This window comes from Trematomus bernacchii, unplaced genomic scaffold (assembly GCF_902827165.1).
Source record: "Trematomus bernacchii unplaced genomic scaffold, fTreBer1.1, whole genome shotgun sequence".
NCBI lineage: Eukaryota > Metazoa > Chordata > Actinopteri > Perciformes > Nototheniidae > Trematomus > Trematomus bernacchii.
Window position 1 is genome coordinate 3,788,474 of NW_022987851.1, and position 22,953 is coordinate 3,811,426.

The window sequence follows — 22,953 nt, forward strand, 5'->3', positions numbered from 1 at the left end:
AGCTGAGAGCAGCGCTGTGCGGCCAGGCAGAGCCCTGCTACTCCGCCCACTGGAGGAAACTGCAAATTAGATCTGCTCACTGAATACACACAGTACAGGGAAATAGTACACAATATATGAGAGGGTTAAAGGAAAAAATGATCATATAATGTTATTGGCAGTGGTGTAAAGTAACTAAGTATACTAAAGTACTGTAGCCTACTTAAGTACAATTCTGAGGGTACTAGTACTTTACTTGAGTATTTCCATTTTATGTTACCTTGTAATACAACTCCACTACAATTCAGAGGTAAATATTGTACTTTACTCCACTACATTTATTTAGCAGATATGGATTAATGATCAATTAAATATGATCAATTATTAATTAAATAAGACTAAAGTTACACCTGGATTCAATTCACATGCTACTCAGCAGTAAATCAAATAATACATTTAAAAAAAAAAAAAAAACATTTGTTCCACCTTTACAGGGCTTGATAAACACATTGATATATCAATGATTATAATGAAAATATATAATATATATTGTTCTGAAATGGGCAAAGCGAGTACTTTTACTGTTGGTAATTTAAGTATATATTTTGTGCTTTTACTAAGGTAACATATTGAATGCAGAACTTTTACTTCTAACAGTGTATTCCTTCACTCTGGTAGTTGTTCTACTTAAGTGCAAGATCTGAGGACTTGACCCACTTCTGCTTATTGGTTATTTAAACTAGTTTGAACTACTGTATAGACTATATTTATGTACAGGTTGAATAATGTTGCTTTGAGAATTGGAATTGGTACATGACTATTACAGGTGAACAATAAAACTGAGAAAAACACTGACAACGATACAGTTGCTTTTAATTTGTGTAAAAAAATTACATTAATTATACAAAGATAATATCTATAAAATATCACATGTAGAAAAATAATTACATAATTTTCACATTACTGCGATTGATATATTTGACTCAAGGTCATTCTCGTGCAGAACCTTACATTTCCATGTGATCATCATTGTCATATAATCTGAAATAAAAATGTAAAATATGCAGACTCTCTTTTGTCCAGAGATCAAGTGACGCAAATCCTGATGGATGATAAAGCACCATTTGATCAATCTGATTAATAATTACACACAGTATCCCCAAAGATTTAATCACCTAATGGCAACCCTGATTTTCCTTTTTTAACAATGGCTTTCTTATATTTTCATGTATCAGAATACCTTTATTCATCCCACAGAGGGGACATTTACACATTTGATCATAAAACAATCATGATCTCCGCTGTCTGTTTTAGTAATAAGGGCTATGAAATGATATTGGGCCTCACTGAGGGTTGCACTCTGCCATATCCAGCCGATGGCCATGAGCTGGCCTCGGGTAGCCCTGACTGAGTCGTGGGGAGATGTGAGGCTAGTGTTGGCCGCCCACAGTGCTGGCAGATGGGTTGTATGGAGCGATGACACAGAAGACACAGCCTGCCTCCTGGAAAGCTTGCCTCATTTCCACCTAGTGGGCAAAACACAGACTGCATTAAACAGCATTGATTCACAAATAAAGTACACACTCAGAATTTGCAAACTATAACAGGTTAATTACTGTTAAATCTTAAGACCTCAAGTCCAAGATCCTGTCAAATGACACTATATGGAATTATAAAAAGGCCTGAGCTTTGACATACTGTGACGTTAGGAATAGTTTGGATCTACTAACAAAACCTTGCAGAACTTGGGATTTGCTGCTCCACTGCTGCCTCGATTGGTTCATTTTTTTAATTTGTTTTATTTATGACTCTGATGTATCTGAAATAACCCTTTAAATAACACAAACTACTAACCATCCTGCAACCTTCATGTTCCGCAAGCAAGAAATACCGTTTTTGTCAAAGATGGCTTCGAAAAGAGCATCAAAAAAGGGCTTTTTGACGGCAAGGTAAAGGGAGAATTTATTCTAAACATTTTCGATATTACGGACTAACTTTGGCCCCAGCCATTAGACACTGCACGCTGACATAATATTTGTGGTTACTTTGAATGTTGAATTTAAAATTCTGCGAAAATGTAAAAGGTATAAATGCAGAAAAAAGAAAATAAGGAAATGTTACTTTAGATTTGAAGTCATCTAAATACTAGTGTTATTGCAAGACATATAACTTCCTTTACGTGGAAATATGCTCACTATTTTAAAGTTGTTTGGTTTTCTGAGCATTTTTTTGTCAAAATAACTTATTATTGTTGGGATGGAGCCAAAATCAGGTAGAGTATTGTTGAAAGAAATACTACATTCATTAATTAAGGGTTAACAAAGCCAACATTGGACATCCCTACATGGAAACACAAATTAAAAAGTCTTTCCTTTAGCAGAGAATTTTAATGAGGATTTCTTTTGATTTCATCAGAAACTAGAATCATGGTTTCAGACGTTTAGAATGTGCTCTGTGACTACACATCACCCTCTGATCCATAGAACATGTCTGCTTAGCTCTCCTGTTTACTAAGGTAAGGGTTAACTCATCTATTTTTATTTATTTTGTATTCATTAGTTTATTCCACTCATTGCAATTATAAAACAAAACATGTACACTTTATGCAATGTTTATAGCCCATGATGGAAAGGAACAGGGAGAAGAAAATCTTATTTTACCGGCCCCTTACTCATAAAAAAAAAGTCACAGCTGCTTAAAAATAGAGAAACATGAAACCAAAATCAAAAGTCAACATAACAATCTTCTGTACCTTCAGCAACACGGGTTACCTGACATCTTTATTCTGTCTAATTTGTATTTCTTTATACATTTTATAAAACCTAAAGATGTTCTTACAGCCCTTTAAATCATTTGGTAATGAATTCCACAGTTTAACGCCAACTACAGAGATACACAGCTGCTTTAAGGTAGTCTGTGCAAAAAGTTACATTTCCATCCAAGTTGCTCATCCTCTGAAGTTAAAACAAATTTGTTTTGGATATTTTCTGGCAGTATGGTATTTTTTGCTTTATGCATAACTAAAGAAGTCTGTAATTCAATTAAATCTTTACATTTTAACAGCCTCGACACAATAAACAGTTAATTTGTGTGTTCTCGGGGATGTGCATTATGCAAAATGCTCACTGCTTTGTTCTGTAGTGTCAATAAAGGTTTTAAATTACTCATATCTAATGGAGTACAAAGGGAACCAAGACGAAGAAAATAAATATGAGGCTCCAATCTCACATAATGTAGTCTTACCAGTTTCTCTTCATCCAGACACAGACCCACCACGGCTCCCCCACTGCCGGGTAACTTCACCGCCGATCCAAACTGCAACGAGCATTAAAACTTCATGAATGCATAAATAGAAAAACACTCCACACAGATGGAGATGGATAAAAGTGTGAATTAATAAATAATGCTTGCTCTTAGCAGGTGGAAGAACATTTCAGTACCGACCTGCCTCGCCAGCTGAACCATCTTCAGGTTCCCCGGACCCAGACAGTCATCAGTGTACACAGACCTGTGGGATATGTTGTTACTGTAGCTAAGAGTGTACCTGTAGAACCTTCTGCCTAATGCCTAACATCAAAATATACTATTTACCTCCGCAGCTCAAAGTTCTGGTCCATCAGTTGAGCCAGGCGCCTCCAGTCTCTGTCCTGTAGAGCCATCCTGAGGAGAGAACAATATTGAATCAGCTTCACATCTAATGGTCCCATCTCTGAAATGTCACAACATAGCCAAAAACACTTCCACAGTATTTCACACAACAAGTCAAGGAATCCATCGGTTCTCTGTCCGTCCGTCCCTTCGTCCGTCCATCTTCAACCGCTTATCCAGAGTCTGGTTATGGAGGAAGCAGTTCCAGAGTCCCTTTCCCCGGCCACATCAACCAGCTCTGACTGGGGGATTCCAAGGCACTCCTAGGCCAGCGTGGAGACATAGTCCCTCCACCTGGTCCTAGGTCTACCCCTCGGTCTCCTCCCAGCTGGACGTGCTCGAAACGTCGGCCTGGTGGCATCCTTACTAGGCTCTACTCCGTGTTCCTCCCAGATGATTTAAATTCTCACTTATCCCTAAGGGAGATGTCAGCCACCCCGGGAGGAAACCGTTTTCGGCTGCTAGTATCCGCGATCTCGTTCTTTAACCATAGGTGAGAGTAGGAACAAAGAGCGGTAGATTGAGAGCTCTGCCTTCTGGCTCAGAACTATGCGGTAAAGCGACTGCAATACTGCTTCCGATTCTCCGGCCCATCTCACCTACCATCGTCCCCAACAGATACTTGAACTCCTTCATGTGGAGTAAGGGCTTGTTCCCTACTTAGATTAAGGGTTCAGGAATCCCAAAGCCATTTCACGACAGTTGAAAAAAGGCCAGACATAATTGTGGTCAGGCTTTTGCCGTGAGATGTTTTAACCAAACCTCCAGTGCTTTTTATTGCATACATTCTTGATCAACAATCCACTTCAAAGTGCTCAAACCAACCTTGCTTGATCGGTGAGCTCAGCAAAACTCTTCATGGCCTCGACAACCAGAGGCTCCCCTGTGGAAAGACAAAGCAGCATGAAAGTAGTCCAACTAACTATTTCCTTTTAATAAATCCAACATGAACAGAAATATGGAAATATGCACATGAGCTTGCATATTATTTTTTAAGAGGAACTGAGGATTTTTGTTCGTTTATAGAAAAACTGAAATGTCTGGCATTACCTACGTAGGAAAAGTTAATCCTAAGGGGAAACACAATTATACAAGACAGTATCTTCTAAAGGGGTGTGAAAGAGAAACTCCCTCTGGAGGGAACTTTGGTATTTTAGCCTTTGCAAACCATTTACATGCACTGAAACCTATATAAAACACTACAGGAAAGCATGATAGGGCCTCTTTAATTAGCAGTGAAGATTTGCTGAGTCATTTTCCATAAGAAGACTCACCACTGAGCCAGCGCTGTCTGATGTTGCTGTGGATGCGTCCAGAGTCGCTGGGGTCGCTCAGGTAAGCCAGCCAAAAGTGTGGGAGCCCACTCATGTCCATAGAAACATAGTTCCCTGACAACAGGAAACACACATTAGGAAAGACATTTCTTTGTATCATTCACTTATCATCCACGGACAGATGTTGACTTCAATACCGTAGCCCTGCTCTGCCATGAGATTCTTGCTGAAATCCATGTAGACTAAGCCTTCATACACCTGTAAAGACAAAGGAGTATTGAATTTAAGTTAAGTGACATGGTTCGATGTTGTGACGGTACATTTGTGGAGAGTTTATTTATTTACTGACCTGAACAACTCTGTCCTGCAGGCCCGCAGTGATGAAGAGCTCATCAGTCTCCACGTTGAGGATGAAGTTGGCTCGGATCGGCTTTGGGAGATCCTGGAGAGTCAAATAGGAGATACATAAACAAGTTAAAGACACAATAGATACCTTGTATGTCATTTTCACTTATATGTAATAAAAAAATAAGTGTTTTTTTTGTGTTTTTTTTACCATGTAAGACTAAGCCATATTAATGAGGGGTCATGTTTGGGTCTAATCTGTCACAATTGTGTGTTATTATGTTTGTGCGTAATGTGTCACTGTCCTATTGCCAAGGGCAGAGATACAGTATTTAGAGGTGCTGTGTCATATGATTGGGTGTGTTTGACCGTTTTTTTACCGCTGTAGCAGCAACGTGTGGTGATGTTACGTTCGCGAACATCTTTTGAGCGGCTCTTTGGTACAAACGAAGGGAACCGAGTCGTACTTGGTGAAAGCCATTCTTCAGTGGTACAGGTAGACGACGTGTGTTTCGGGTGAAAAAATGAGTCAATCGCGAAAATGCAGCAATGATAAAGCGGAGTGCAACATTTGTTAAGCCAAAATATCATTTAAAGCAGGGTCAACAAATAATCTCCACCGCCACTTTTAAAAAAAACGGCTCTTTTGAACGGCTCTCGGAAAGGAACGGAGTCATAAGATCCGGCTCCCTTCAAAGAGCCGTAATTCCCATCACTAGCAACGTGTGTGGAAACTGCTAGCATTGTATGGACTTTACTTTTATAATGCACATGCTCCGAAAATAAATGGATTGTATTAAGCTTCAACAAAAGAGCATGCAGATTCTTGATTGAGGCCACACAGCAAACGGTATCTTATTGAGCTTTAGTATTTGACTAAGCTCCTTTGGAGTCTTTCATTTCATTTGTTTAAAAAAGACTTTGATGATTACAAAGAAACACATTGCAGCTGATGGTTTTTTCATTATGACAAACAGCGGAAGATATGACAGCATATCAGGGCCATTTCAGGTATCAACAATATGAAGGGAAAGAGGGGTAATATTCAGTAAAAAAAGTAAAACAAAAATCAACTTAATCTTAACAAAAAATCTTGGCTGCCAGCTCTAACCACTGAGCTATCAGGTGACCCGTATGTGGTATCCGCTGCAGAGTGCGCGAGTTCGAGTCCGGCACACAGAACTTAAAGGCATTGTCGACCCCTCTGTCTCCACCCTTTCAACACTGTATCTCTCAATAAAGGCACTCTTTAGGCCAAACATATCTTTAAAAACAAATAAATAACTTGGATAATCTCTAAAATAAAATTGGTAAATCTACTTTAAAAAGAATAACTCCACACCTCACTAATGTTATTTAAACTTCTGTGATGAGTTTTTCGTGTCTTACATCAGTGACTATCTCTGATATTATTTTCTCAAATTATGAACCCCCTTCCTCGGCTATGTATATTTGTTGTTCTTTGTTTCATCATATGTTTTTTTAAATCCTTTTAGGACAAAATGTCCTCTCCATTAAAGGCAGCTCATTGTGGAATAGCCTCCCAACTGAGATACGGGATTGTCCCACTCTCAATAGTTTTAAAGGTCACCTCAAAGAATGGTTGAGAAACAAACAGATGTGTAATCACTGCTGAATGCACTTTAACACAGGGGTATCTCCTCTTGCACTTTATGTAGCTCTTGTATCTTCTCTTGCACTTTATATGTCGTTGCTGCTATGTGGTAAATACTTGTGTGTGCTGCTCTTGCTCTTTTGCATATCATGTATTTGTCTTTGCTATGTGTATAATTGTCATGTTCTTAAATGTTTTATGTGAGGGACTGCGGATGGAAATTAGCTCCAAGCTAAAATCCGGCATATTTACACTATTTGCATTTTTTTGCAAGTGTTCATTAATGTGCATTGCCCCTGCTAAATAAACTATTAAACATTTTTTTTTTTTTAAATCTGCTGTAGTGGTAAGGTGTAACTGAAAAGTCCAGATAGCTTTGATGTTTTGGTAACTCCATCAGATGGGACAAATCCTTACATTGTCGGTGATATTGTAGAACTTCATGAGACACTTCAGAGTAGCTGAGACGATGGCACTGTGAAATAAGAGGGCCGTCAATTATTTAAATAAAAAGCATAGAAAATTACCTAAAATGACCTTATCCAAATCATCAGACAGAATGTTTTACCTGCTTCCAGCGAGGCCCTGCAGTAAATCAGAGACAGATAATTTCATCATTACGGAAGGTTTTCACATGAGACCAATACACTGACTGTTATCCAGTATTTAAATGGATGCTCACCACTTGCCGAGGAATGTTGGTGTCATACTTCAGTGTGAAGTTCTGCTTTGTCAAAGCAATACTGTGGAAAAAACACACAGCAGACATTGAAGGAGCATTATAAGCTAGTGTGACTCTCATTAACAAATAAGGTAAGCTAAGTTAAATAAATAAAATAAAAATTAATTTAGGATTAATTATTTTAAAACATAATAAAAAGACAAAAACGTTTTTTATTATTATTGTATTTTCATTATATGTATGTATTGAGTATTGCACACAGAACACACAGATATGATACAAATATCTTTGATTCAGGATGAATACAAAAAAAAATGTCACGTCCCTTGAAATGATAGAACTATTCAGTTGGCTTGATTTAGGGGAGAGCCCCACAGTGTCAGATTGTTTTAATAAATACATCATGTATTTAAAGCAGTGCTTTTAATTGTAACTAAGTATTTTTACAATATTCTATTATCACTCAACGAAATTATCTGAAAACTTAATTTATTTATTCACTATTTTAAATTGCAAAAGTAACCCATAGTGTTGGAGAAAGTTAAAGCAGTATCCGTGGTGATATATAATGTATATGATATACAAAGTTGGAGGTAAAAAGAATGCTAAAGCTAATATTTAAATTGAATATTTTATCCAATAATAATCTGACCTTACCCTTGTTTGGAGCAGAACTGGTAGAACTTCTTGCAGGTAGCCTGCAGCAGCCGCAGACCTCCCAGGTACCTACAGGTGGGGGGGGGGGGAACAGAACATGTAGAAAAAGCCTGAACATGACTCGTGTATTGTTGCTCATTTAACGTGTGATGTACTCACCCTTCCTTCCTGCTGATGCAGAACAAATCTTGCAAGCTTCCAAACTCTGTGGGGTCGTTGAGGGGATGAGGGACTAACACCTACAGAGTCACAGAAATTCACAAATGTTTTCCACAATATGTCCCAGATGAAGTTCTATTTTTTTACTTCTGAATTTGTAAGTGTTACCAAAGTCTGGCTCTCCACAAGAGTGACCTCGGCCCAGAAGTTAGAGATGGACATGGCGATGGTTTTCCCGTTGAAGCCATCCGAGGGGTTCCCCATCAATCCAACCCTGTGAAGCATCATATGTTTTGAAATCTGTTCATATAGTGTCTTTCAGATTGTAGGGCTCTTGTTGTGAGGTAGGAGGAAGAGGGACAGTTTGAGTGCGTTGTGTTGAGGTTTTTCTTACCGGGCAAAGGATCTGTATGTGATTGGTTTAGCAGGGTTGTCTTGTTGCTTGGTGGAGTAGTGGGTGAGCCACTTGGTGTAGTCTGACAGGCCCTGAGATTTCAAGAGGATGAAAGAAAAGATGTTAGAACTACTAAAGGGCTTTGAATGTAATCAGAGGGATACTATATTAAATCAGAAGTAACATGCATGGCCACTCTTCTAGATTGAGAGCTACATTATATTCTCACACATGAATAAAGTGACCAAAACAACCTTTAATCACCTAAGAAACATTGACAATGTTTGGCTTTAAATATCCTGTTAAAGAGGCAAACAACTATGTTTAGACTCAAAATAAATCTCTCTTTATCATCACTAAGGATCAAAAGGACAGCCACTTAGTCACTTTAAGAATATAAAGAGACCCGTATGTGTTTTTGGGGGTTTTCCCTTTCCTGTAGTGTGTTAAATAGGTTTCAGTGTACAGTTGAGGCCTAAATTATTAGCGCCCCAGGAGTTATGGAACATTTTCCTAAAATTCTTCCCAATGTTTCCAGCATTGATACAACTTGATATAATCAAACATTCACTAGTGCTATTTAATAGCTTTTGGTACATTTTGGAAAATAAAATAAGTTTTTAGGCTTGCTTTATATCAAATATAGTGAAAAATGGGTTGGTCAAAAATATTAGCCCCCAGGCCATTAATAGTCAATAGTGTACCCTTTCTGAGCCACAACTGAGAACAACCTCTTACGGCCCGTGCACACGGCGGCGTGCGTTGAAGCTTGCTGGCGGGGGGGGCGCTGAAACTCGACCAACAACCAATCACATGAATCTCCCGCCCCGGACACACAAGCACGCGGTTTGATTGGCTAGAGCTTGTACTGGCATATGATTCGATTGGCTGACGCTTCCGCCGAAGCTTCAAAAGTTGAACATTGCTCAACTTTTGCAGCGAGCAACGCTTCTGAAGCTACGCTTCGCTCCCACAATGCAGTTCGGCGAAACGTGACGTCACCCCATTCAAAGTGAATGGGCAGAAGCGTTGAAGCTTCAACGCACGCCGCCGTGTGGACGGGCCGTTAGAGTAGTTCTTTACTAGGTTGGCACAGGTCTCTTGAGGGATTTTGGCCCATTCTTCCATTGCAAATTGTTCCAGCTGGTCCAAATTGCGTGGTTTCCGAGCATGGACATTCACTTTGAGCACCCGCCACAGATTCTCAATAGGATTAAGATCTGGGCTATGTGCGGGCCACTCCAGCACCTTGGTTTTGGTGTCCTTTAGGAACTGTTGGACCAATTTTGATGTGTGCTTTGGGTCATTGTCTTGTTGGAAGACCCAGCGACGACCTAAGCGAAGACTAAGACCAGATTTTTTCATATTATCCCTCAAAATGTCAACATAATTTTAATTTTTCATGATGCCTTGCACCCGAACAAGGCTCCCTGTGCCTGAGGCTGCAAAACAGCCCCACAGCATGATGTGTTCTTAGGGTTGAAGGCCTCTCCCTTTCTTCGCCAAACATAAGCAACATCCATGTGCCCAAACAGTTCCAGTTTAGTCTCATCAGACCAAAGCACAGACTTACAAAACTCATCTTTACCTTTCAAATGTTCACGGGCAAACCTCAGTCTGGCTCTGATGTGCCACTCTTTTGAGTAATGGGGTTCTTCTGGGACGATGGCCCTGAAGCCCACCACGATAAAGAGCCCTCACAACTGTGTTCCTTGAAACATCAACTCCAGAAGAGGCCAGGTCAGCAACAATCATCTTGGCAGATGTCTGGGGATTCTTGCTGACATCTCTGACTATTTTCCTCTCCAGAGTTCTTGAAATCTTGCGCTTTCGACCACGCCTAGGTTTGTTTCTTACAAAATGTGTCTCCTTGTACTTCGCAATGATGCAACGTACAGCAGTTCTAGACATTGTGAAGCGCTTGGAAATAGCAGTATAGCCTTCCCCCTTATCATGAGCCTCCACTGTCTTCTTTCTGAGCTCAAGACTGATTTCCTTTGTCTTTGGCATGGTGAGTAGGAGTAGTAGTATAGTCCCTCTCAATAAGGTATTCAAGTGCCTGTTTCTTGGAGTCCTTTTATGCTGATTGAATGCTCAGGTGTGGCTTGAAAGCTGATTGGTTGATTAGGTGTGGTTTGAAAGCTGATTGATTGATTAGGTGTGTTTTGAAAAAAAATTCACATGGGGGCTAATATTTTTGACCAACCCATTCTTCACTATATTTGATATAAAGCAAGCCTAAAAACGCATTTTATTTTCCAAAATCTACTAAATAGCACTGGTGAATGTTTGATTATATAAAGTTTTATCAATGCTGGAAACATTGGGAAGAATTTTAGGAAAATGTTCCATAACTCCTGGGGGGCTAATAATTTAGGCCTCAACTGTATGTAAATGGTCTGCTAAGGCTACAATCCCACACTCCCCCCCCTGCCTGAAACTCCTCCATTGGACTTCATTGGACTCCTTTGTTTACTTCTGTAACAGAGCAGACTGGGCTCTGGTTTCAGACAGAGGGTGAAAAGAGGTGCTGCAGCACAGGCAGTATGAGAAAAATAAAGACCTTTTTGAACATTAAAGCCTGGAGACATGTCACAGTAGAGGCACACAATACAAATGTTAATTAACTCATGCTTTGTTCAAAATAGATTAGGTCATGACAATGTTCCTTTTCCTGGTCTTATGAAACGGTCAATGGAAAAATGTCAATAAACTGGTTCTGGAGTTTTTACCAGAAAAAGGAAAATAGGGTTTCTTTGCTAAGCTTCATTCAATTCCAGTTTTATTTTAATTGTATTATTGTTAAGGTGTATGTACTGTATATAAACATCTTAGTATTAAGATTGGTGTACTTTGTAGAACTTTGTACTTAGAACTTAGAACTTGACTTTATATAATCTGTAATGAGCTCTTAGATCTTCTACTGTTAATAATTATTATTACTGTTTTTAATTATAGGAATAACAAAAAATACTTTGCTTTTTTTTTTTAAACTATGCTCCAACATTTTTGAAAGACCCTACCAAGATCTATTACAGAAGTAAACCTTTTTCTAAAATGCCAGCTAAAAACCTTCAATTTCAATTTGGCCTATAATTAGTTTGCACAGGGAAGAGGTCTGAGTGGATGCCTGTTTTAAACACTGGTCTCTCAAAAGGGAGAGTCCTGTTGGCTGGCTGATGATGATGAACTGAGGTAGAATACAAACCACTTGTCCAATGAGCTGGAAGCCAGTAGGAAGCTTCATCCCAAACACATCCAGTTGCTTCTCATTGACGAGCCACTCCTGAAGAGACAGGAAACACACATTATTATTACTTTATTCATTCATGATAATGCACTTGTTTGTTTTGGAGTAAAGTGGGACTGATTACAATCTTAATGAGTCAAATTTTGATAACGAAAAGTTTAATCAAAATGAAAATCAAGGTCATACAGTAATTGTCCATAAACCTACTTTTTAAATCATGTGCAGATAGAATAATCACACAAGGGCAAAATTACAGTCAATTGACCCCATTATACATTTCTCGTAGAGCTCCACAAATATTGAGAATTTAATCGAAATCACATTATGGACTAGTGCAATATTCAAATTGTTTAAGCACAATATTGGTCAAAGGCTTAATATGTGTTCAAATATGATTTGAATATACAGTAAGTATTGTGGAGCTGCAGCGATATCCAAGCCTACAGATCTACACTCCTGACAAAACTTATCTGTCTGGTACAAATTATCTTTAAACAAAATAAATCACACTGTAATCATTTAATGTATTTTCAATGAAAATTCCAAAATGAATGTTTACTTAACAACATAGGCAATTAGTTAGTAGAGAAAAGTCCAGTTTAATGTTGTGAGGGGGCAACATTTACAGTTTCTAACTTGATCTGAGGTCACACTTCTTGAATTAGCACTTACGAACCCAGAATCGTCCGAAGGATGCCTGAGGCTGCAGGCGCAGGAAGTCGGACAGGTGGGACAGTGTGTCTCTCTGGAGACAGTAAAACACAACGCTGGCCAGCCGGGACGCTGTGAGCCCATCCTGAGGTTTCTCCAAGAAGCGTGTTACCCTGATTCAGAACACTACAATAGATTAAAATCTAATCTGCAAAATAATGAAAATGCCACACACAAAGTACTTTTGTAAAAAGGTCAAACATGAGACATTTCTGCATTTAAATGTCTTTGAAATAGTTTTCCTGTTAAATGTATTTGATGGTGTCTGTATTCCATTTAGCACACATAAGTGTAAGTCTGCTATTAGGCAAGCTGTATTTAATTGACTTTTTATGCAGTTCACAGCTACATTGTTACGATACATTTTTAGATCTTGGTCGTGTTCGTAACCCATATTTTTAATCTAGAATAAGAATTTTCGGCATTGGAGGCCTGGATCTTAAATTATTATGTTAGCAAACATTAGCTGTAGCTCAGATCGCACTCGCTCTGATAAGTTATTTTCCCCCGCATTGAAGAAACACAGGTTTAATTGGTTATATTGGTTTTCATTTGTTTGTTTTGGCTTGGATAATTCCTCTGTGGATAACTTGGCTTCCAGTAAAACCTATTGACCGATGAACACTAAATCCTCATCGCTAAGTAGAAGAAGCATTCGTGGTAAAGGCAGCACCTCCCCTAGTGGCAGAAAATAACATACTGTGCATTTGTTGCTGCTGTTACAGCATGTGGTGCATTTTAGAGAAGTGTAGAATGAGTCCTAAAACTCTAAAATGAATTAGCATTTTACAACATCCGAATTCGTCGTCACGAGGTCAACGTTTTTTTTAATGTGATTGTGGTCAGAAGCCTGGAATAAGGTATTTGGTTAAAACAAGCTGAAGAGATTTTGAAGTTTGGTTCTTTGAAATTAAATAGTCCGTAATTACACCACTGAATTTCTGAAGCTTCTATGTGTCATAAAACGGCAGTTGCTAAATAACTAATTAAACTACTAAATGTCCTCAAACCACAAAGGATATTTTCTGCAATATTCCGAAATCCAACGGGGAAATCTCTCTGATATTTGACGAGGGAGACCTTGCGATGCTTCAAAAATACATCACTTCTCCATTTTATTAAACTATAGGTAAATAATGTCTCACCTGTGGGTGTCGGGGCAAACCTCCACTATGCCTCTGGAGCTGCTTTTCTCACTTTCCTCCAACTCGTAGTATATGATTAACTCTCCAGGCTGCAACACACACAAAGGGAAGGGCTGCTCATGACTTAAAAAAATCAATTTTACCTTGATAAAAACCCTTAACACACACTCGGTTGTATGCTTTTATGTCCACTTAATAGATGAAATCGTATTGTGGCGAATCACCTCTGACCTGAAGAAGCGGATCACTTGAGCAATGTCAAAGTTCTGGTCTGCACACAGCATGTCTCCTGCAATCTGATCACGCAAAGAGAAAACCGTCACTGAAAGACATCCATTCATTCAATTATAATAGCATACACCCTGTCAACACAATGAAATCAAACTAGGCAGCAGGGTTGGGTAACAACAGATGAATGTGTAATCAGAATAACATGGTCAGATAACAAAAAACCCAGTATCTACTAGCTGATTACATTTTAAAAGGTTGCAATAAGAGTAACAGCTACCTCTGTAATTTGTATTTAGTTTTTGTGTTTTATTTATTGTGTTATTAATAACGTGTGCATATGTAGCAATTTTTTGTAATTTTTATCCTCATTTTACCTGCACTATCCTCTGTTGTAATCATGTTAATTTCCCCATTGCAGGACAAATAAAGTTTGAGGCAGGGGGGCGGGTGTGTTGGAGAGAAACGATAGTTACGTCTGTAACTACGGTTCTATGAGTCCCTACTGACCGCCAGAGGCGGTGCTTTAGCACTGGATATGTCCATAGCGCGCATGCGCAGCTCGAGTACCAATAACAACAAAGTCACCTGTGACCCACGTGACACCGGCGACCCACGTGACACCGGCTATATCTGCCGATGTCGTCAGAGGATCTGTTCCTAGAATCTTCTCGCGAGCACACAAGAATTCTGAGTGACAGGATACTCTGGCGGTCATCCGGGACTCATAGAACCGTAGTTACAGACGTAACTATCGTTCTATTTCGTCCCTACTGACCGCCAGAGGCACTGGATGACTTATACCAACCATGTCATGAAGAATCCAAGCCCTTGCTCACTACTGGAAGCAGCGGAGCTCGGCAAAAGGACCACGCCCAAAGGATGGGGAGTGGCGACATTAACCCGATAAAACCTGGAGAATGTGCCAGAAGACGCCCACAACGCCACGGCGCAGGTGGTCTCCAGGGGCACCTCTCTCAGGGCAGCCCAAGATGTTGAGATGCTCCTTGTAGAGTGGCATCTCAGCCCTGATGGCAGGGGGCGGCCACTGGCCCCATAGGCATGTGGAATGGTATCGACAACCCAATGGGGCAGCCGCTGTTTAGAGGGCACAACCTCTTTTAGTGCCGGGAGCGGGAGCGAGACCACTGCCTTCACCAGCTGAGTTAAATAATGAAGCTTAGCAGAACATGCAAGATGTTAGCCAAGTGGCTGCTGCTAACATTCAAAGCAATACGTTACCGGGAGCGGGAGCGAGAGCACTGCCTTCACCAGCTGAGTTAAATAATGAAGCTTAAAAGTATATGCAAGGTGTTAGCCAAGCGGCTGCTGCTAACAATCAAGCAAGTCCAAGTCAAATAACACAAATGTTAAGCCCAGATAATTAGCTTCTAAAGAAGAGAACAGCACGGCATAGAACCGTATTTACAGTAGTAACCATGGCCAGTGCTTACACGGCATAGAACCGTAGTTACAGTAGTAACCGTGGCCAGTGCCTACACGGCATAGAACCATAGTTACAGTAGTAACCATGGCCAGTGCTTAAAAGTGTCAGCCAAACGGCTGCACACTAGCAATAATATAATATTGGGAGGGATGAAACCCTCTTTACTGGCCACACATGCAGAGCACACAGCACACACAGTGAAGATTGTTCTCTGCATCTAACCCATCCTAGTGCTAGGAGTCTAGTACTAGGAGCAGTAAATACGATATAGTTAGGCTGAGCCACGCTACTGCTAACTAAATAAAACGAGAAACGCAGCTAAAGCTGGAAACTCAAAATGCCAATGATAGCTCGGGCACAACGCCACAAGCAGAAAGTACAAAAGAGCACAATAAGGGCAACTTTATGGGAGAGGAAGCGGGAACACTGTCGTCACCAGAAAGTCTTAAGCCAAACAAAAAACAAGACAGCAATCAGGACAACTTAGCTGGGAGAGGGTGTAGGGACACAGCCATCACCAACAAAGTTGACACAAACCTGTCCGTCGCGAAGCTGCACGCGGCCAGCTGTATGCAGAGAAATCCCTCAGATCAAACGTTCAAACTGAACGCTGTAGGCTACAAGAATGTAGCCACGGTACTCTCGCGCAGCGAGAAGATGAAAGGAACAGATCCTCTGACGACATCGGCAGATATAGCCGGTGTCACGTGGGTCACAAGTGACTTTGTTGTTATTGGCACTCGAGCTGCACATGCGCGCGATGGACATATCCAGTGCTAAAGCACCGCCTCTGGCGGTCAGTAGGGACGAAATAGAACTCCCTCTGGATGGAACTTTGGGATTTCTGCCTTTGCAGACCATTTACATGCACTAAAACCTATAAACACGCTACAGGAAAAGGAAACGCACAAAGAGCATGATAGGGCCCTTTAATCTTTTTGAAATCCAATAGATTTTGTTACTTATACAAAAAAATGTAATGCGATTTGTGTGCAATAGCTGACTACATTTTATCAGTTATCTGATCCAACAGTGCTGAGCAGCTTTTTAAATAGAGATGCTCCAACACCAATAGTAGATGAATTCACCATACCACCATGATGTCGTCCTCCAGCTTTCGGCTGCGGATGACCAGCTCCAGATCAGCCACGGCTCCGAGGCGGTCCTCCAACGTCGTGCTGCCGTCATTCACAATGTTTTCAACCGGGAAGTCGTTAGCTGTGGCCCAGCGCTCATAGTACTTATACCTGGTTGGTGAAACACAATGAGAATGGAGCCACCAGAATATAAAACATTCACTTTGTAAATATCACTTTTTCAGAATTATGGGAATTGTAAATTAAAAAAGGCAAAAATATTTGTATCTCAAGTAGGGGTGTAACGGCCCGTCCACACAGCAGCGTTAAAAAAAATCTTGGAACGCTTCTGCCTATTCACTTTGAATGGGGTGACGTCACTTTGCCTCACTTTTCGCCGAACTGCATTGTGGGCAGCAGAGCGGAGATTTTCAGGATTTAAAGTTGAGCAATGTTCAACTTTTGAAACTGAGGTGGAAGCGTCAACCAATCAAATCCCGTGTATGCAAATCTGACAGTTCAAGCGCTAGCCAATCAAACCGCGTGTATGCTGGGAGAGACATACCACAGGTCATTTCCTCATATTCCAAAAAATGGAGGAGAAATTAGCGGTAGGGAATCACCCGGTGCTTTATGACCAGTCCCTATTTACCTACCGGGATACAAACCGGAGGAGTCAGGCATGGAGGGAGGTGGCAGAGACAGTGGTAGGTTTTCGCCTGTTTGGGGAGTTTATATCCAGTTTACTTCGGGCTTTTTTGCTTCGTATGTCGGGGGCGGGAGATTCATGTGATTGGTTGTTGGTGCCTTGCTTGCAAAAAATCCCCAAGCTTCAGATACGCCCACATCCAAGATTTTTTTAATGCTGCTGTGTGGACGGGCCGTAACGGTTCACAGAATTCACGGTTCGGTACGTACCTCGGTTTGGGGGTCACGGTTCGGTACGGGTTCGGTACAACAAGAAAAAACAAAAAAAAGTCCAAAATGCATAATTCCAGGTTTGTTGTTATTTATTTTTGAACAGTAGTGCAAGTTTCAGTATAAAAATAAGGAACTCTAACATTTTGAATAATTAACTGTATTACAGTTAGAAAACAAACCACAAACAGTACCACACACACTCAGATGGCCATATTATCTATACAAACAAAAACAAACAAAAAGGTTTCTTGAAAATATTACAAAATAAATAATAAGAAAGTGTTTCCAGTGCGCATTGCCGTTGAAATATATATGCCAATAGCTTCCGTTATTTATTTTGGTCTCTCAGCTTTCATGTCTATTGGCTTCTTAAAAACAGCGGGGATAAGCTTTTGAACTGCTGTTGTCTTTTGCCGGGCTCCGGTGATTGGCAAATATGGCTGATGCCTTCTGATATGATTTAGCATGTTTGGCGTGTGTTACCATTAGCATACTGCACCGCTATCGAACAACGCCAACACACCGTCCTCGTCCGATCCAAGCCCCCAGGAAGTGCACCGGACTCTGAGGAAAATATATTCGTTGTGGCCAAACGGCGGTACTACACTTCCGTATCAATCGCTGGGCCCGGAAATACTTTTTCCCATTGACTAATGGCGCATTTCCACTACACGGCCTCGCTCGGCCTCGCTCGGCCTCGTTAGGACTGGCTCACTTTATAGCGCATTTCCATTACAGTTTAGGAACTGGGGTAGTATCTATAGTAACGCAGTGTAGGCGGAGCCGCGACGTAATCTTCAATGAGAACCCCAGAAAAAAACAACACAGCCGTTAGCTGTTAGCACTCAGAGCTCCTCATATGTTCAGAAACTAGACAAAAGTTAAACAAGTACAAACCACAGACTGTCTGTGTCATGGCGAATACAGTCGCTGCTTTATTTATGTCTGTATAGGCCGTTGTTGTGAGTGTGGACGGTCGGAGCATATACTGCGTTAGCTTAGCCAATCTCCATTTAGAAAACACGCATTTTAAAAGGTTTTTTCGCCTGCCGTCTGTCTGCAGACTTGTCAAAGCATTAATTCATGGTTTTTACTAACCGGTATCAGTATGTTGTTACTTCGGCATCATTTTGAAACGTGTATTACAATTAAATCACGGTCAAATATGTCCATCTTGTTGTAGTTGTAGCCCCCTTGCCAGCGATTCTCTCTCTAGTTTAGCATACTCAGCCCGACTCAGCCTCGTTGTCTCTGGCCCTACACCCACGATTTTATGAGGCCAGAAAAACTGTGAATTAGGAACCGCCGGCCGGTACTAGGCCAAGTGGAAACGCAACCAAAAACGGGCCGCTGACGTCACAGCCCTCTTAAACCGTGCTCCGCGCTGTAGTGGAAACGCGCCATAACATTGGGAAAGAGACGTCTGTAAATCGTTGGATAATTTCTTTTAAACTAAATAAACTACCCAGTATGAACATTTGTATAGCCCTTATTAAAAACATTCGGTCCTCAAGTTGTAAAATGTGCTAATAACGTTATTCTGAGTTATTTTCCTCTGCATTATGAACGCGGATCTAGCCCACGGGACCGCGCCGCCCGTATTCGTCCCGAACCGTCACGGATACCGTTACACCCCTAATCTCAAGTGAATGCATTAGGCTTCCGTATTCCAAAATAGCACCAAATGGGTATATTTGAACTCACTTGTCCGCATTAGTCACCAAATACACTTCTGTGAAAAGCTGTCGCCTGGAGAGAGACCATAAGAAGTTAACCAGTCAATGTTTTCAAAATAAAGGAAAAACAGGAATTAGGAAGTATCATGTTGGGGCGACTTGCGCCTGTCACGCACATGTTGACGGTTTCCCACCAAAAGTCGAGGATCTTCCTTCCTCCCACGCCAGGAAGTAAAGCCTTTGGTACTCCAGTCAGGTGGCTGTATAAGCCTGTTTCATCATTCTGGGAGAGGAGAGATGGAAAAAACAGGTGAACTCAAATACAGGTTACTCAACTACCTATACTATGATGACAGTATATAGAAGGAATGTACACATGCTCGTCTAGAACAGAACAGAACAGAAGGAGTTAGTATGTGGGAGAGAAACTCCCTCAAGAGGGAACTTTGGGATTTTAATGTTTGCAAACCATTTACATGCACAGAAACACATACTATATCACACTATAGGAAAACAAAAATCACAATAGAGCTTTTTTAAAGAAAATAAAAAAGTAAAAGTATTGCTAATACACTGGCTGTGTACATGTATAATGTTCTATCATTTATTAGTTAATTCATGTGTAGCCTACTGAGAATGATTATCTGCAAACTAACTTATTTAAAACATAATCATTTTTGTAGCGTAACAATTCAATTAAGCAGTGCAAGTACTTACTTAAAGGGGACCTATCATGCAAAATGCACTTTTGCACGTCTTTTATACATGACTATGTGTCCCCGGTGTTCCAGGGAACTCACCAAGTGTCAGAAAACACAACCCTCTCTATTTTCCTCCATACCCAAATCTCTAAAAAGGGGGTGGTGCAACGGATCTGATAAAAACTGATCCAGATTTGAACACTGTCCTGACGTCAGGACAGTGGCGCTACGGCTATTGGGCCAACTCCACTAATCAGGAGGAGACAGCCAGGGCCATTGCCGTTCGAAAGCGCTGGAGACGCTGTAGTACATATGCCAGGCTTGTAGATGGTGCTGTTCTCACCAGGGGCGTCGCCTGGACCTGAAAACATTCGGGGGCTTAGCCCAGTGGTGGCGGCCCGCGGCGCTACAGTGGAATTTTTTACTGCAACATTCCCCACACGCACACAACACAGTACACCTGCGACTGTTACAATGAAGGCTCGATAATCAGCTCACAGCATATAGACAGGGGTAAAGTGCTATTTTTTGGGGGGGGCGGACCTCACCTCCTCTAGGGGGTCCGGGGGGATGCTCCCCCGGGAAGATTTTTTTTTTAAATATTGAAGTTAAAAGCATCAATCTGGTGCACTTTGAGAGCAAAATTAAGAGATCTATGGACACCTCTCAACACCCATATGAAACAGAACTGTAAACAGATTTACTTTTTCTTTATGGATATTTTACAAATCACTCCCCTTTTAAACTGCCATATAGTATTTCATAACTGTTTTTTCCTTTATTCTCTTATTTTTTTTTATAACTATAATGATCATATGAAGGTGTGCCGCGGAATAATCTTTTGAATAATTTGTGACCAAACCGTTTTGAGACCCCACTGAGATAACTTAGACTAAAGTTAACTATCTAAACACTTAGAGAGTCCTTTAGCTCACCTGAGTCTCTCAGTCTGACAGGACAGGACTCTCCTCCAGCAGCTTGTTGTGGAACAAACAACTCCTTATGTCTGTTAGCGCAGCTAGCTAACCAGATGCTAACAACACGGTCCCTGCTGTTCTTATTATACATCCATGGCTGGCACCGGTCCCTCTTTCTCCCTCTCTCCCTCTCTCCCTGTCTCCCTCTCTCTCTATCACACTAAATGCGCTATTACCACACACACACAGAGCTGAGCTGACACAAGCACACGTTTATTTCCATGCAACTCTCTGATTGGTCTGGTGTCATGCCTCTGTTTGCATTCACTGAACACGGGAAATTACAGTCCTTACGTCCTCTCTTATGTCATGATGAGGTTCACGTAAAGCACGGTTAATGTATTATATTATTGGAGGGAGAATTGTCCGGGGCTAAAGAAAAAACATTCGGGGCTAAAGCCCCCGAATGCCCAGGCCAGGCGACGCCCACTGGTTTCTCACAGAATCAGCCCTTGCAAAAACAGAGCTAACATTTTTCAAATTGAGCGAAATGAGGCATGGCTAAAATGCATGATCTGTTTGGTATTTTGAAGAAAAAAAAAGTATAAATATGCCTTATATACTGTAGGTATGGTCCTACACTATAATAACTAGTAATAACAGTCCGCTGCAGTACAGTATGTGTTATTAAGGTAAACTTTGGATTCCCTAGCTCATGTATGCGTTTTACATAATGTACAATTTTATATTTAAAACAAAAAAAGGATAAGTGTTCACGTGGGGTTGTATGATACGTATAGGTGAATATTAAATAACGTCAACTCAAACACAGGTGTCCCTAAACACAACACGTCCCCCTCTGATAATAATAACGTTATTTTGGGGAACATCATGTGCCAACCTTATGAAGTTAGCTCCATAATTGTGTCTTTCTTCCTCGGTGAATGTAATTGTTAAAAAAATAATTCGGCAGGTATATAACGTATACGAGTCAAGGTTTTTCACAAAACTTTAATTTCATTCCACCACAATGATAGATGGATAGACGGCGTCCCAGAGCCAATGACAAAAATGTCATTTTTTAAAGATTATCAGAAATATTGTTCGGTCAGATGTGCGCCGAATGTAACTTAACATCCCTGTGATTCTGTGCATGAGGTGGTGGTCTAACAGGTAAACAGACCAGCCGACTTGTAAATAAGTGGTAAAAAGGGGGATTCTTTAAGGTAGTTCTTTGTACCGTTATTGCTACATACCGAATCCGAACTTTGCACTCCTTCAGCTTATCTCCTTTCTGCTGCAACATTCAAGCTACTCACCTTAATTTGAGCCTCTAAGACGGTGCCGTGGCCCGCTACCAGCAGTATACAGATCATTGGTGAAACTTCACTGTGTCGTTATGTTGCTTTTAAGTCAATAAGAATAGAGTCCAGTGGTTGAAAATATCTTCGGTATCTCCAACAGCTTAATTTCGCAGCGTCAGTGAAGTAACGCACTTCCGCAAAGATCCTTCAAAATAAAACACCCATGACTTTTTTAGTAGTTCTTCTTGGTAGAGCAATACATACAAAAACAGCGTATACACAGTGGTGGAAGAAGTAATCTGATGTTTTACTTAAGTTAAATTAGCAATAATAAATTGTAAAAATATTCTGTTACAGGAAAAGTCCTGCATTCAAAATGTTACTTCAGTAAATAGTACAAAAGTATTGTGATCAAATTATACTGAAAGTACCAAAAGTACTTCAAACTTTTGATACACAAATTATTGATGTATTGATTTTACTTTTTTGTATCTGAAACAGTAAGTCCACTAGTTGAATGTTTAGAGATCGCATTATGTCAAAAGTTAATTTAGTGCACATTTTTCAGCTAAAAAGTCACTAAAGCTGTTTAATAAATGTACTAGAGTAATTAATTACTCAAGAAAAGTACAAGTACTTCCTAATTTTACTTGAGTACATGTACTTAGTCCACAATATACAATGTATACTCATAAGTCATGACTATGATACAAGGAAATAAAACAGGTTGTCATATTATAACCAATTTACCGCCTTTAATAAACAGTGGCTTATGTACGTACAGTATATTATTTGCTTTTTCCTTTATTATAAAGACATACATA

At 40.4% G+C, this 22,953-nt stretch overlaps 1 protein-coding gene across 2 annotated transcripts; it reads right to left on the reverse strand.

Moving 5' to 3' along the window:
- Positions 1-835: 835 nt before the first annotated feature.
- On the reverse strand, positions 836-22,294 carry gkup (glucuronokinase with putative uridyl pyrophosphorylase). 2 transcript variants are annotated; one of them, XM_034112939.1, is made up of 23 exons: positions 22,145-22,294; positions 19,384-19,490; positions 19,236-19,280; positions 16,628-16,781; positions 14,084-14,155; positions 13,860-13,948; positions 12,680-12,827; positions 11,962-12,039; positions 8,754-8,845; positions 8,528-8,633; positions 8,360-8,439; positions 8,201-8,269; positions 7,544-7,604; positions 7,430-7,446; positions 7,279-7,336; positions 5,251-5,343; positions 5,099-5,159; positions 4,902-5,015; positions 4,453-4,510; positions 3,571-3,639; positions 3,424-3,487; positions 3,223-3,294; positions 836-1,505 (listed from the first exon to the last, which is right to left on the reverse strand). In XM_034112939.1, the coding sequence occupies exons 1-23, from the start codon at positions 22,199-22,201 to the stop codon at positions 1,410-1,412; spliced, it is 1,860 nt and encodes a 619-aa protein (XP_033968830.1). In that variant the 5' UTR covers positions 22,202-22,294; the 3' UTR covers positions 836-1,409. The 2 variants fall into 2 exon arrangements, with proteins under 2 accessions (XP_033968830.1, XP_033968832.1); XM_034112941.1 differs by lacking the exons at positions 19,236-19,280; positions 19,384-19,490; positions 22,145-22,294 and adding an exon at positions 17,529-17,552.
- Positions 22,295-22,953: the final 659 nt, after the last annotated feature.